Source organism: Neopelma chrysocephalum, unplaced genomic scaffold (genome assembly GCF_003984885.1).
Source record: "Neopelma chrysocephalum unplaced genomic scaffold, ASM398488v2 Primary Assembly neopelma1_87, whole genome shotgun sequence".
Lineage (NCBI taxonomy): Eukaryota > Metazoa > Chordata > Aves > Passeriformes > Pipridae > Neopelma > Neopelma chrysocephalum.
The window spans coordinates 3,444,074-3,457,852 of record NW_020897749.1 but is presented as its reverse complement, the minus strand read 5'-3'; the positions used below and the strand labels follow the sequence as shown (position 1 = coordinate 3,457,852).

General features: G+C 38.4%; 1 protein-coding gene across 2 annotated transcripts in view; it reads right to left on the bottom strand.

Moving 5' to 3' along the window:
• GBE1 (1,4-alpha-glucan branching enzyme 1) overlaps positions 1-13,779 on the bottom strand; it is a 146,683-nt gene that overhangs the window by 51,768 nt on the left and 81,136 nt on the right. For both annotated transcript variants that reach the window (XM_027692623.1, XM_027692624.1), the window contains exons 8-9: positions 4,392-4,507; positions 2,710-2,837 (exon numbers count right to left, since the gene is read on the bottom strand). In XM_027692623.1, coding sequence (XP_027548424.1) covers positions 2,710-2,837; positions 4,392-4,507 — 244 coding nt within the window. The remainder of the gene's footprint in view (positions 1-2,709; positions 2,838-4,391; positions 4,508-13,779) is intronic.

Below are 13,779 nucleotides of genomic sequence, written 5' to 3'. Positions count from 1 at the left end.
ATGTAGTCCAAGGGCAATCAAAATGGGCCTTGGGAAAGCTGGTAAGGGAAGCTGAGGCACAAACAGCCTCCTCTGTAACTCTCGTTGAAGGCAGCAACACCGGAAGAAACAGATGGTCTGAGTCTATTAATAAATTGCTCCACAGGTGGTGTCACCACCAAAGCGTTGGCATTTTTGACAATGGAATGGCCCGTTCAGCACTAGGCATGCTGGCATTAGATGGGAATCACCTCTTCAGCAAGGTCCAGTTTAGGTGGGCCCATGGGAATCTCATGAGGTTTAACAAGACTCAAGTGCAAGGTGCTGCATCTGGGGTGGGGTAACCCCCAATATCAGTCCAGGCTGGGGGATGAAGAGATGGAGAGCAGCCCTGCCGAGAAGGACTTGGGGTGCTGGCAGATGAGAGGCTGAACATGACCCAGTCATGTGCACTGGGAGCCCAGAAAGCCAAACATATCCTGGGCTCATCCCACAGTGTGGGCAGCAGGGGAGGGAGGGGATTCTGCCCCTCTGCTCTGCTCTGGTGAGACCCCACCTGCAGTGCTGCCTCCAGCTCTGGGGTCCCCAGCACAGGAAGGATACGGACCTGTTGGAGCAAGTTCAGAAGAGGGTCATGAAGATGATCAGAGGGCTGGAGGATCTCTCCTACGAGGAAAGTCTGAAAGAATTGGGATTGTTCAGCCTGAAAAAAACAAGGCTTCATGGTGACCTAATTGTAGCCTTTTGAGTACCTGAAGGGAGCCTACAAGAAAGATGGGGAGGGACTTTTTGCAAAAGCAAAAAGTGATAGGACAAAGGAGAATGGCTTCAAACTGAAAGAAAATAAATTTAGATATCAGGAAAAAGTTCATTATTGTGAGGGTGGTGAGGCACTGGAACAGGTTGCCCACAGCAGCTGCTGATGCCCCATCCCTGCAAGTGTTCAAGGCCAGGTTGGATGGGGTTTTGAGCAACCTGTTCTGGTGGAAGGTGTCCTTGCTCATGGCAGGGGGGTTGGGACAAGATGATCTTTTAGGTCCCTTCTAACCCAAGCCATTCTGTGGTGTTACAATTAAGCAGCTAATTTCTAAACATTTGTTCAGACCCAAGTTTAAAATGAGCTGCATATAAAACCAGAAACCTCAGCAGTAGAAACCACAGGTGATTTTTTGCCTGTTTGCTTTTATAATACTTCAGACATGATGTAATTTCAATTAATACTTTTTCTTCTCATTATAAAAAACTTTAATCACAGCTCTATTTGGAAGACAAAGTGAAAAAAAACAAGCATATAGTCAGTAACACCTAAAAACTTCACAATTACTAAGAAAGTGAATATACAGAATATTAAGAAGCTGTACAAATCATCAATTATATTAATTAAAGAATATATTATAATTAGTTATGGGTAGAGAAAAACATTTTTCTCACGTGGCACTCATTCCATAGGCAAGCAGACATTCTTCATTGACTTTTGTAATTTTCAATTATGTCAATAGTTTCTCCTTCTCAAATTCTCCTTTAACCATGCAGCACATTGATCAATTCTATGATTTGTGTAGCAACTCCCCGAGGCAGAAAATTATGTATTGAAAAAGAAGCAGCTTTCAACTTAAGCAAGAGAAACTGAAGACACATCTTATTGAAAAAAAAAAAAAAAAAACAAACAACAAAAAACCAAGAACGAAACCACCAAAACTCTTAGGCCAGGTAATACAAGACAACTGAATTCAGAATTTCATTGGTAGGAATGTTTATGATCTAATACCACCTAGAAAATTTCACTTCAGATAAGCCAATGAAGCCACCTCAAGTTTACTAGTAATTGCTCACAGATGCTGTTTTTGATAGCTTGTTGTTTAGCTTTTAGCAGTGGTTGTCTATAATAGAAAACTTTACCATAAGTAAGAAATGAAGTTAAGCTGTATTTTGTTTTCCGAAAATAAAGAGGGAACTCTTAAGCAATACAATAAGTTTTATTAGAAATACAAATAGTCCCTACTTTTATTAGATCAATCCAACTTTTCTTTTAAATAAAATGAATTATTGAAACATAGTAACAGAAAAAAATCCTCAATGTTTAGGTGTTTTTTCTCTTTTAGATAAAGACAAAATATCCGTGAAAACACACCTATTCATAGAATTTTAATGCTCCGGTGTTTCATACTATAAGTTCCATATGCCAACAATATTTTTCTGTCAAAAGAGTTAATTGATTTCAATCAACTCAAATAATATAGTCTATTAACTCCCTCAGAAACCTGGAGAAACTTAATAGTAAATTTAAATTAGCCTATACATTCAACATTTATAAGTTTATTGCATTTAATTTGAAGGGGAATTGTCAGTTATGCCAATATAACTCAAAATATGCAAAACCACACTAGGGCTGTTAATCTTTAGTACCCTGAAGCACTAGTGACAAATGGCTATCATGCACAAGAAATAAACTAATAAAAACAAATCTTATTACAAGTTCAAGGTGATGAAGGAAAAAAAAAAAAGAAATCACCACATTAATTAATAACCTATTAATGCAGAGAAAATTCCCAAAGCACATATTCAAGTTGTTTTTCCCCACCAGACAAAGTCTGTCCACTAATTAATAGTTTTCAACTCATGTCAGTTCTTGAGTATCCAAAGTGTGACTTGATAATTAATAAGAAATTCACATCCCAAAGCAAACTAATCAATATTAATCTCATTGAAGAAGGTAAATTCTGATCTTACCTCTGCTATGGTTATGCATTCTGGATGCAAGGTATTAATCATGTGATTGGCCAGCATCAGATAACACAAGGCATCTTCATCCACATGTAGACCAAAATACTCATTGTAATCTCCACTGAACCCTGTGCCTAATTAGACAGACAGTTTTAAAAGCCACAGTCAGGTTCTTTCTGGAAAACATATTTTGCAATATTCCATTTTACAAGCACCACATTTATTAATGATTTCTGATCTATCCGTAGAGCAGCAAAACAAGCTTTTAGAAAATCTGGATTTTTTTGAGCATTTATAGAATATGCTAAGTTGGAAGGGACCCACAAGGATCACCAAAGTCCAACTCCTGTCCCTGCACACGACAGCCCCGAGAAAAACACCATGCACCTGAGAGTACTATCCAAATGTTTCTTAACTCTGTCAGGCTTGGTGCTGTGACCACTTCCCTGGGGAACCTGTTCCAGCAGCCAACCACTCTCTGGGTGAAGAACCTCTTCCTGATATCCAGCCTAACCCTCCACTGACACAGCTTCAGGCCCTTCCCTCAGGTCCTCTGTCACCGGTCCCCACAGAGAAGAGATCAGTGCCTGCCCCTCCTCTTCCCCTCCCAAGGAAGTTGTAACTGCGATGAGGTCTCCCCTCAGTCCCCTCTCCTCCAACTGAACACATCAAGTGCCCTCAGCCACTCCCTACACAGGTTCCCCTCCAGGCCCTTCACCATCTTCGTTGCCCTCCTTTGGACACTCTCTAATAGCTTAGTGTCTTTTTTATACTATAGTGACCAAAACTGCACACAGGACTCAAGGTGAGGCCTCCCCAGTGCAGAGCAGAGCAGGACAATGCTCTCCCTTGACTGGCTGGTGATGCTTTGCCTGATGCTCCCAGGACACAGTTGGCCCTCCTGGCTGTCAGGGCATTGCTGACTCATATTTAACTTTCCATCCTCTAGGACCCCCAGGTCCTTTTCTGCAGTACTGCTTTCCAGCATCTCATTCCCCATATACATACATATACATACACATATCAAGGGTTGTTCTGTCCCAAATGCAGAATCCAGCACTTGTCTTTGTGATCTGGGGATTGCCCAGCACTCCAATTTGTATCTCTGCAGGGATCTCTTGGCCTTTGAGGGACCCAGCAGCCCAGAGGCTCTCAACTGTGCCACTGCCAGCTGTGAGCTCCATACATTCCAGCCCCTTCATCACATATATCACCACCCTCCTGCCTCTTCTGCCCTGCCTATCCCTCCTGAAGAGCCTGATATCATCCAACAGGGCACTCCAGGCACAGGACTCATCCCACCAGGTTTCATTTATGCCAATGATGCCATATCTCTGGGACCGGGCCAAAGCTCCAATCTCCTCGTTTGTTCCTCACACTGAGTGTGTTGGTGTGGAAACACTTCAAATGTGGTTTGTTATAGCAGACATCTCATGGAGCAGACTGAAGGATCCCACTAGCACTCAGTTCCTCAAATTTTGGTGTGCCATCCCATTGCTCATCACTGGCAAGCCTGGTTTTATCCCTTTCCCCCTCTCCTACCTAGTTTAAAGCTTACCAATGAGCCCTGCTAGCTCCTGTTCTAAAACCCCTTTTCCCCCTCTGAGAAACAGTGAACCTGATAGCATTATTTCCACAGCAACAGCTGCAACAGGACTGTTGAAATTAAAGTTGATTAAATTACTTACCAATCCCATGATGGTGATACAACATAGATGTAACACCATCAAACCGGAACCCGTCAAAACGATAGTCTTCAATCCACATTCTCAAATTAGACAGAAGGAATCTCAAAACTTCCCAGCTGAAATAACATGAACATATTTTATAAGCTTTAAAAACCTTGGGATCAACTAGAACTCCTTATACTGTGTTCCCCACTTGCGCATGTAGTACTTGTACTGTGCATTTTACCATTTTAATGGTTTCTTCCCCATTTTTCATTGACCTTTCCCTAAGAAGTTTGTCTTCTTAAGTCTTTGTCTTTTACTGCATATAATTTTAAGAGTGCAGATAGGAGGTTAGGAAGAACTCTCAACTATCTATGTAGACATCTAACAGGCTAGTGTCTATATATATGTACTGTATTTTACATACTTGTTGGGATAATTTTCCTTTGCCTCCCTAAGGAAAAGATGTTACAGAAATGGAAAGAAAATTATAATAGGTAAGATTTTGTCCCCAAGATTTTATGGATTTACAGAAATTTTTAGGAATAAAGAAAGTAAAAAAGCTGTCTTTCCCCACCTCCCTCCCTGATTAGTTACAAATCACAAATCACCAGTAGATTACCAAATCACCTGCTATTCTGCAAATTTACAGATTTGAAGAGTAAACCAACTTATGGAAGTTGAGGAGATATTTTTTGAAATTCAGAACAACAGGAATGGGGTATAACACACACACACACACACACACAAAGCAAGCATGGATGTGAAATAAAAAATATAAAAGTGGTTCCAAAGTGAGCAAGCATGGGGAGACATTTGTGAACAGAATTTGATATTAAGGAATAAAACAGTTTTAGGAACAATTTTCCTACTACTCTTCACCTCCTCTCCTGGGACACTGGTCTCCATAGCTTCAAAAGACTCCCCATATCTTGTTTCTACTCTCCACCCTCCAAGGCACAACTCTCTCTGTCACCCTCAGCATGGGCTGCTTCAGGTGCATCTCCAATGAGTTCCCCCATCTCAACCAGCCAACACACGACACAGTGAAACTTTTAATGCCAACATCTTCAACACTTGCCAATTCTATGATTCCTCTCTAATTAATTTTCCAGGACAGCACAACTATAAGCTCACTTCCTACCAAGTTTCTGTTCAGAGAAGAGAGCAAGCTACACAGCAGGACGCAGGGTCCCACCTGCCACTCTCTGGTGGGTGAGGTGGAAGGGGTCACCCAGCACAAAGCACCTCAGTCAGCATCCCTGTTCCAATTTACCTGTGCACATAGTAGGCACAAGGCAGTGAAGGGGACCCTTTCTACATTTCTTTTAACAGGCATCAGAAACAGTAAATTCCTGAGGAAATTATGACACAAGGAATATACTCCATTTTGACAAAACAAATGTGCCCAATTTCCTTCCTCCAAAAAGCTTTCCACCTATGCAGGATGCTTTAAGCCTCATGTTGGTTGTATTACACGAAAAAAATGTGTGAAAACACTCCCAAACTGGTCAAATCCCGATGACACCAAATAGCTAATTCTTATTTATTTCCATAGAATTAGAACATTTCTCCTTTTCTTTGCATGCACTGCACACAGATATACATTCATGCATGTAAAGACAGAAATATTACCAAACCAAACCCTCCAAATTCAGGAAATGTGAATTCCAGCTCACTGTGAATTGCCTCAGTTCAATACCTTTCCTTGGCATGCATTACATGATAAGATTTTTTTTGTTCCATCCCTGTACTCCCCTTTCCCCAATTCATCCAATTCCCAAGTTAACACTATACGAGGAAGGTCTCAGGAGCTTGTCTGAAGAACCTTTTATATATTTGTTATTTCTCAGGTGAGATGATTTGTAATGAATGAACAAGAAAGAGAATGCTCTGACATTAAAAATAATAGAAAGATATAAAAAGTCCTACGAACTGGCAAACTGGTCACAAAAATACAGCTTTGAGCAAACATTTGCTGTATCTTTTTCTGACCCAGCATGAAATTTGCAGAAAGCTATTTTCTGCAAGCTAAATACTGTGAGAAAAGTCAAAGCAGTAACTGTATTACAACAAAAATAGTATCTCACACAGAATTAAGATAACACATGCACAAAGAGTACATTAATTACTACAAGCACCAACCAGACTTAAAAGCTATTTCTTCTCATTAGACTGCTTGACTTTATAACCTTAAAGTCCTTAAGACTGTGAAGAGGATTTTTACATCTGTAAAACACACACAGAAGTCTCAAAACAGATAACAAATGTATTTCCACCATTGTTGGCACTGAAGATTGAACTTTGGGAAAAGATGGAGAACAAGTTATGAAAATAAATTGTAATGACTTTTAGATGAAAAAGTGACTACGGATAAGAACAAACAAGATGAATTTGTTCAAACAAAATATTAGGTAGCAAATTGATGAGATCAAAAACCTGAGCAGGAGCAGCAGATGTTTTCCAACCATCTGATTGCACATGGGAGAGAACATAATAAATAAATAAATAAATATTAACTCTCATTCCAGTGTAAACTTGGAAAAATTCAGGATAATTTTTAGGAAAGATATCAAGTACTAGAAACCACATTGACTTTTAGAGAGAAATACACAGCTCCAAAACATGAGCCAGAATAACAAGTTTTTTTGAAACATGCAAATCACACAAACTATACAGAGGTTCATTTTTTCATCCAAGTCAATTTGTTTATGGGAGCAGCAGCATTAGACTTCGAAGTTGACAGATGTAACAAATAGCTTGGCAGAATGCCAGTAGAGGCCAAAATTGAAGAGGCATAATTGAAATACATCCACCGCAGAAGCAATAATTCTGGAACATTTCTAAAACAGTACCTTCTTGTAATTTTACAGAAAGATATGGAAACTGGATAGCATTCATTAAGAATGTAATTTCTTTTGGGTAAAAGCCATATCTTAAATTATATCCTAAAAGTCTCGCATTTTTGCATACCATAAAATTGAGAAAGTTCTTTCATTGCATGCATGATCAAAGAGAGGAAAATATATGCTGTATCATCATTAAGGAACAGAATGATTTACAGTGCAAGAAATTTAAGTAATTCAGAATTCGCTCAGACATCATTCAAAACAAAGAAGGTCTTTGCAGAGGAGTATTGCTGAGGTTTTTTTTCCCTCACCCTTGGAGCCCATAGCTCACTTATTAAAAACAGATTTCTTGTTTGAAAAAGTGAAACGAGCACATCTACCTAGATGACCCAGTTTCATGAGGTGATAAGAAATTTAACAGTTTTCCTATACCAGGTCAGCAGAAAACCTGTGAAATTGCTTACAAGACACACTCATTATTTACTTTTTTCCTCTCTACTACTAAAAAGAGCAAAATAACGATTCACCATAAACATTCTAAATTCCAATCCATGATGAACATGAAATACTTAGATGTGAGCAATGCATTTAAACCAGTTAACTTTCTCACTATGGACAAAAAAAAATATTGGCTGTACCTAATACAGTTTGAAGATGTAATTCATGAACCATATTAATGTTGACCTTCAGAAATTGCATTTATTATTATATATTATAGAACTGCTGACCTTATATGAATTGAGACTTTTATGATGATATACCTGTTTCAGTTCTTAGTGCTTAATTACCTTAACACATAGTACCACTTAACTGCTAAAATACTACTTCTCAAACTATCTCCAAACATTTCAACAGCTGACTGGCTTAAATTCCACCGATGGATTGTTGAACATAAAGAAACTGGCATTCAGTCTGATATTGTTAACTTTCAGTGAATCTGGTACAAGTTATTTTATGGACTAAACATCTAGATCTGATATAGAGATGTTCTTTTTTTTTTTTCTTTTTATCACTGCTTACCAGCACAGATCAGTTTGCCTGCTATTTAGATGCACTTTGTTTAATCAGTTATACCAAGAGGGCAACCAGTCTTATCCTATTTGGAAAACAACAACAGAAACAATAAAACCTTTTGTATTTCAACCTTCTTAATTTACCACAAGTAATTCCCCTCTGTCACAGTATCATTCCCAAATCCCAAATCATCTCTAGCCACAAGGGATTGAGAAGCTGAAGCAGTGCAGGAGGTGCCTGTGTTTTAACTCACACTGCCAGACTGCTCTCCAGACCTGCACTCCTAATTATTCTGAACAGCATTCCATGGGAATATACATGTCTCTGACAGTCAATAGAACATGATAAAGTCGTTAACAGACCAAAAGAGCTTTTGCCTGGCAATCCAAACAGCATTATGCCTCCAAAATGGACTGTGCAGACGACAAACAAAAGAAGAGCTCTCCTCTTGGGGCATATGATAACCTGTGAGCAAAAGGGGTCAGCAGCAACATGTCACTACCCCTGTATCAGTCCCAAGAAGAGACAGAAGCAATGAATTAATTTTTTTCCCCACAGCAACAACCAAAGGCACTGATGCAGAGCACGAGTTTTTCTGGACTTGGGAATCTTGGAAGTGCATTGCATGACTACATCCTGTACAGCCAGAAAATAATAATTAAGAAAAATCCTCCCCAGGCAGTTCTATTTCAGCAATCTTAAGCCAACTCACATTTCAAAGTTAGTATTAGGACACAGAATAACTTAAGGAAAAAGCTTATTCTGGAAACAATTAATAGTAGTGGCACAGATATAAAAGGTGACAAGTTACAGGAGACCAAAGCTTTCAGTTTAACATGCATTGAATTTTTAACATTAATTTAAAATAAATAGAAGACAGCTAAGAAAAATCTTGAGGACAGTCTCCTGTCTATACTCCAATTTGTAGTTGCACGAGAGCTTGACAGGTAAAAGCTTTCAGAATGGCTGCAACATTCTTGCAGTATTCTTGAATTACTCTTCAGAGTGCTACAGTACTTTGGATGTTATTAAAATAAATTGATATGATGACACTGTTTTTTTAACATTGCCACCATAAGCAACCAATGCAAAAGATAATCATTGTGGTCATGATCCCTTTGGTGAAGCAGTTCCACTCTGAAGGTGATCTGGGGGCCACAAGAGGACTCCCAGGTTAGGTGCATAAGTTCTAATGTCTCTACTACTTGTCCATCACAATTTTGCACACGGATGAAGCTTGAAATTTAAACTTTCAGCAGCAGTAGATCTTTAAAGAGCTTGCAAAGATGTTACCCCTACTGCATGGATTAGAACTGCACTTTCTTGGACAAGCTAAAGGGGACAGTTCCCAGTTCTCTAAGTCTTGCTGCTACTGGCACAAGACTTCCTTAACAGGGATTTTGGATCATGAAAGGAGATTATCTCTTTCAGTCATATCATGATAGCCACTTTTCTTCCCTTGAAGCCTATTATTTATTTTAAAATAAATATTAGCTTCAGATCTAGCTCCCTGAGTTTTTTCTCAAATTTCTCAAATATCTTAATTACTACCCCACTGTCTTCTCCTTCCCTAAGTACTGCTTACAAACAATTGCTTGTCACTTTACCTCTGTTCTCTTTATTGTGAGGTTTCGTTTGTTTGTTTTAAAGGGAAACAGATCCATACCATGACCTCTCTGTTTCACTTGATTAGATTCTGTTTGCTTTGCTACCTGTATAGAATTCATACCCTAAAATTATCAACCACAAAAGCTGATAATTTATATACTGAGATGCAGCAAAGTTGTTGACAGCGTCAAACAAAAGATTTTGTAACCTTTGATCTTTGGTCTGTAAAGAAGCTTTATCTTTTAAAAGACATTTTGAACTCCAAGGTTTTTCTTTAAGGTCCTGTACGACACTGAAAACACTATTAGAGAAGCTTCAATCACCAATTAGATACCTTAGGTTAAAAATTTCAGTCAACTCTCCTTACAGCTAACAAAGGGTCCTCACTTAGGAAATCTTGATTGACATTGCAAGTTCTTGGGACCCAACCTTGGAACAAAGATAATTCACTGCTGCAAAATGCACATATGTCATTGCAAGAGGGTGAAAGGTTTTGACAAACTGCAATTGCTATGTAATTAAAAAAAAAACTTTCAAATTATTTGCTTGCTCAGGTTCATGCACAAGCAAACAGCACTCTGACATCAGTAAGGGAACAAAGACCTACATTAGGGACACATGAAAGAATTCTGAACTATAAGGAAATAAATGAATAAAGAAGAACACTACAATTCTGAAATAATAGAAAAGACAAGCAAAATTGAGTATTAAAATTTGAAAAAACACCAAATCTTAACCTCAGGAGGTAGAGACAACATTGTTCTGAAGAAGCACTAGATTATCTGACTTGCCAAACATTAACCCACTTCTGTCTGCCCTAGAAAATCCTGTCCCACTGGATCTCAAAGAAAAGCAGAGTCTGCACCAGAACACAGCAAGTGTTCTAAGCTGGTCTGCAGTAGAGAGCCTACCCTGAGGCCAAAAGGGGATGCAATTCCTATCACAGAGGTCTGAGACACTAAGTCAGTAATCAAGATGGAGCCTCAGTATGATCCTGAAAAAAACTTGCAAAGTTTCCCTGTGGCGATCAAGGACGTTTCACTATCTGAAGAGACAATGAAAAAAAGCTCACGAGTCCCCATGGACTTAAAGCAAACCCCTGGTGACAGCGAGGCGAAAAAATGTCACACAAAGTGGATGGGACCTGTTAAAAGTCACTCTCAGTCTGTTTCTTGTCAGGTATTCAAGTATCAAATCCCACATTAAGTCTGCCAGATGTGAGGAGAACAGTGGTCACAGCAAAACCCAGCACTTGCTCAGATCAATGTCTATGAACCCTTCAGACACGTAGTGATTGGCATCCAGCTTCCACTGGGAAGAACAGATCCCTCTGCCCAGTACCACAAAAGGTCAGGGCTTTTTGCTGCGCTTTTGTTTTCAACAAAAAGGGTGCTTAAAGGTAGTAGTGGTCACTGATATCAATTTTCCCAGTAGGAATGGACTTCTGATGAACTGCTTAAGCAGTTTTCCCATCTAGAGCAACTGGTCATTACACAGTTGATTCCCAGAAGAGTGAAGTTTCCAGTTGGTTTTCTAACTGGAAAACAGACACAAACATTACCAGATGTGGGTCAGTCAGTCGGGTTTTTAAGGAAGTCAAGATTGTACTTTTCCATGTTCCAAGATGGTATTAGTTTACCTTGAACACAATAGTTTTCAGGCACGTATTTCTCACAACTATTAAATGCCTCTCACTCATAGAAAGAACTAAGAGAAAAGACGGATGGCCATAGGAGTGGAAGACCTTTCATCACAGCCTCTTACTCTCAGCTGCTCTGAGCACTCTTACAGAAGGATACAGATCTTTAAAAAGGGCAGATAGGAAAAAAGTTGCTTTCTCTATTTTTACGGGACACTATTCCATTAAGCTGAACTGTGTATGAGGTAAAAATATTAAAAAAAAAAACAACAAAACAATAAATGATTAGTGCCTCACTTTCATGAGCAGTAAGCAATAAGAGGCAGTTGAGACCCTCCATTATTTACAAACCTGTGCTGAAGAGAAATTCTGGAATCTTACATATGTGAATTGAAATGAATAGCAAATACATGACCTGAGCACTTCTAAATCCAGGAAGAGGATTTTATTCTTAGCCACAGAAATTAAGGATTTATAAATAGAAAGCCAATGACATTATGTAATTATAGACTACATCAAATAAGTCACTGAAAGATTAAAAGTTTCCTCTAACAGTTAAAAATAATGGCTACTTTTACCAATAGTTGTGGCAGAAGACATCTTTGCTAAAGTGTTAACATCCCGTTCCATGAATTAAAGTGGAAAAGCTGAAAAGCATTTGAAAATTTCAAGGCCAGCATCCAGGAAAAAAAGTCTTTAATTATTTAAGTGTATTATGAAAAAGTCATGAGAAATCAAAGTGAAGGGACTATTTTCAAATTTGGAAGCATTTGTTCAGTAAAGATCTGAAGTTCTTTCAAACACTAAATCATACTGGTTTCTACTAGAGTGAGAAGGTCTCCCCTGAACCTTCTTTTCCCCAAACTAAATAGTCCGAGTCAGTTTATAAAGATATATATATATCTGTAATAATGCTAATATATATTATACATAACATACATTGTGTTTTATATAGTTATAGTTTTCTATTTAAAAATTCCAATAAGCAGGACACTGGTTATTACGTAGCTTTTCATTTTTTTCTTTTGAGAGTGAACAAGAGTAGAAGCTTTGAAAATGCAGAGGATTTTCTATTTTCATTTAAATTGGAATTCTAGAGAGCCATACCCTTCTGGAAACATTAATCCTGATCCCCAAAAGTCAACTGTTATACAAGGAGAAAGCACTTTCATTCAATATGCTGCAAACAATATCATAGCAATATGGATTTATTAGACTTATAGACTCCTATTCAGCAATTACTTCAGGAAAATGATTTCTTAGAAAGAAGCACATCCTTTATTCATATACAACCAGGAGTTCTGAAGTCTTCAAGAAAGTATTTTAATTTTTTCTCCCCCTCAAAATTCTACTTCATCTGTTGGTGCAAAGCAGTACCATAGAGTGAGGTCCTTGAGGAGTTATGGCACAGATGATACAAGACCCAGTTAAATTAGGGGTGACTGAACACGTGCTGGGTAAACAGTGATGAATAGTCTGGCATTTTGGCAAGGAAAAAGAGAGATGATAGAGGGTAACTCCTTCTCCTTCTTGCAGGTTCTCCCAAAGTCACTCTAAGTGATCCCAGGGACCACACTGCCATGTGTCCTTGGCAGCTGATTCCTCCCAAACACGAGTGGAAGCAGCCCCAGTCCCGCATTCACACGACTTTACTGAAATGCCAATTGCACAAGGAGAAAAATTTTCTCCTCAAAATGAACTATGGACTATAAAAGGGTTTAAAATATCAAAGTGAGCAGCAATGTCCTAGGCTTACATTTTTCAGGCTACTCCTACCTACACTTGGTAAGAGTAAACTAATATCCAATAAAGCACTCAGTTATTTGCCCTATAAATGGAAGCAATAACTCAAATACTACTCAGTAAAGGTTATGCCCTGCAAAACATGAATATAAGAATAGCCTTGGAGGCAAAGCAGGTTGGTACTTATTGTAATGAAATTTAATATTCTTGATGCTTTTTGCTCAGAGGGCTTCCTTAAGTAAATAGAAAAAAAAAAGTAAGTCCCGAAGACAATTACCTGCAGTTTTAACAGAGCCTGCAGGGCACACACAATTTAAAATAGAGAAAGTATCAAAAATAAAATTACAAAACTCTTTAAAGTGCTGATAAAGCCTACATGGATTTCAGCTATGATTTGGATAAATTAGCACTAGTACCACTTATGTTCAACCCAAGTGAATTACACACTAACAAAATGAAAATCTCTGAGATCATTTAAAATTTTATTCTCTGAAAATAAGCTTCTTAGAGAATATTAAACTTGTTTAGTCATATAATCAACCCTACAAATTAA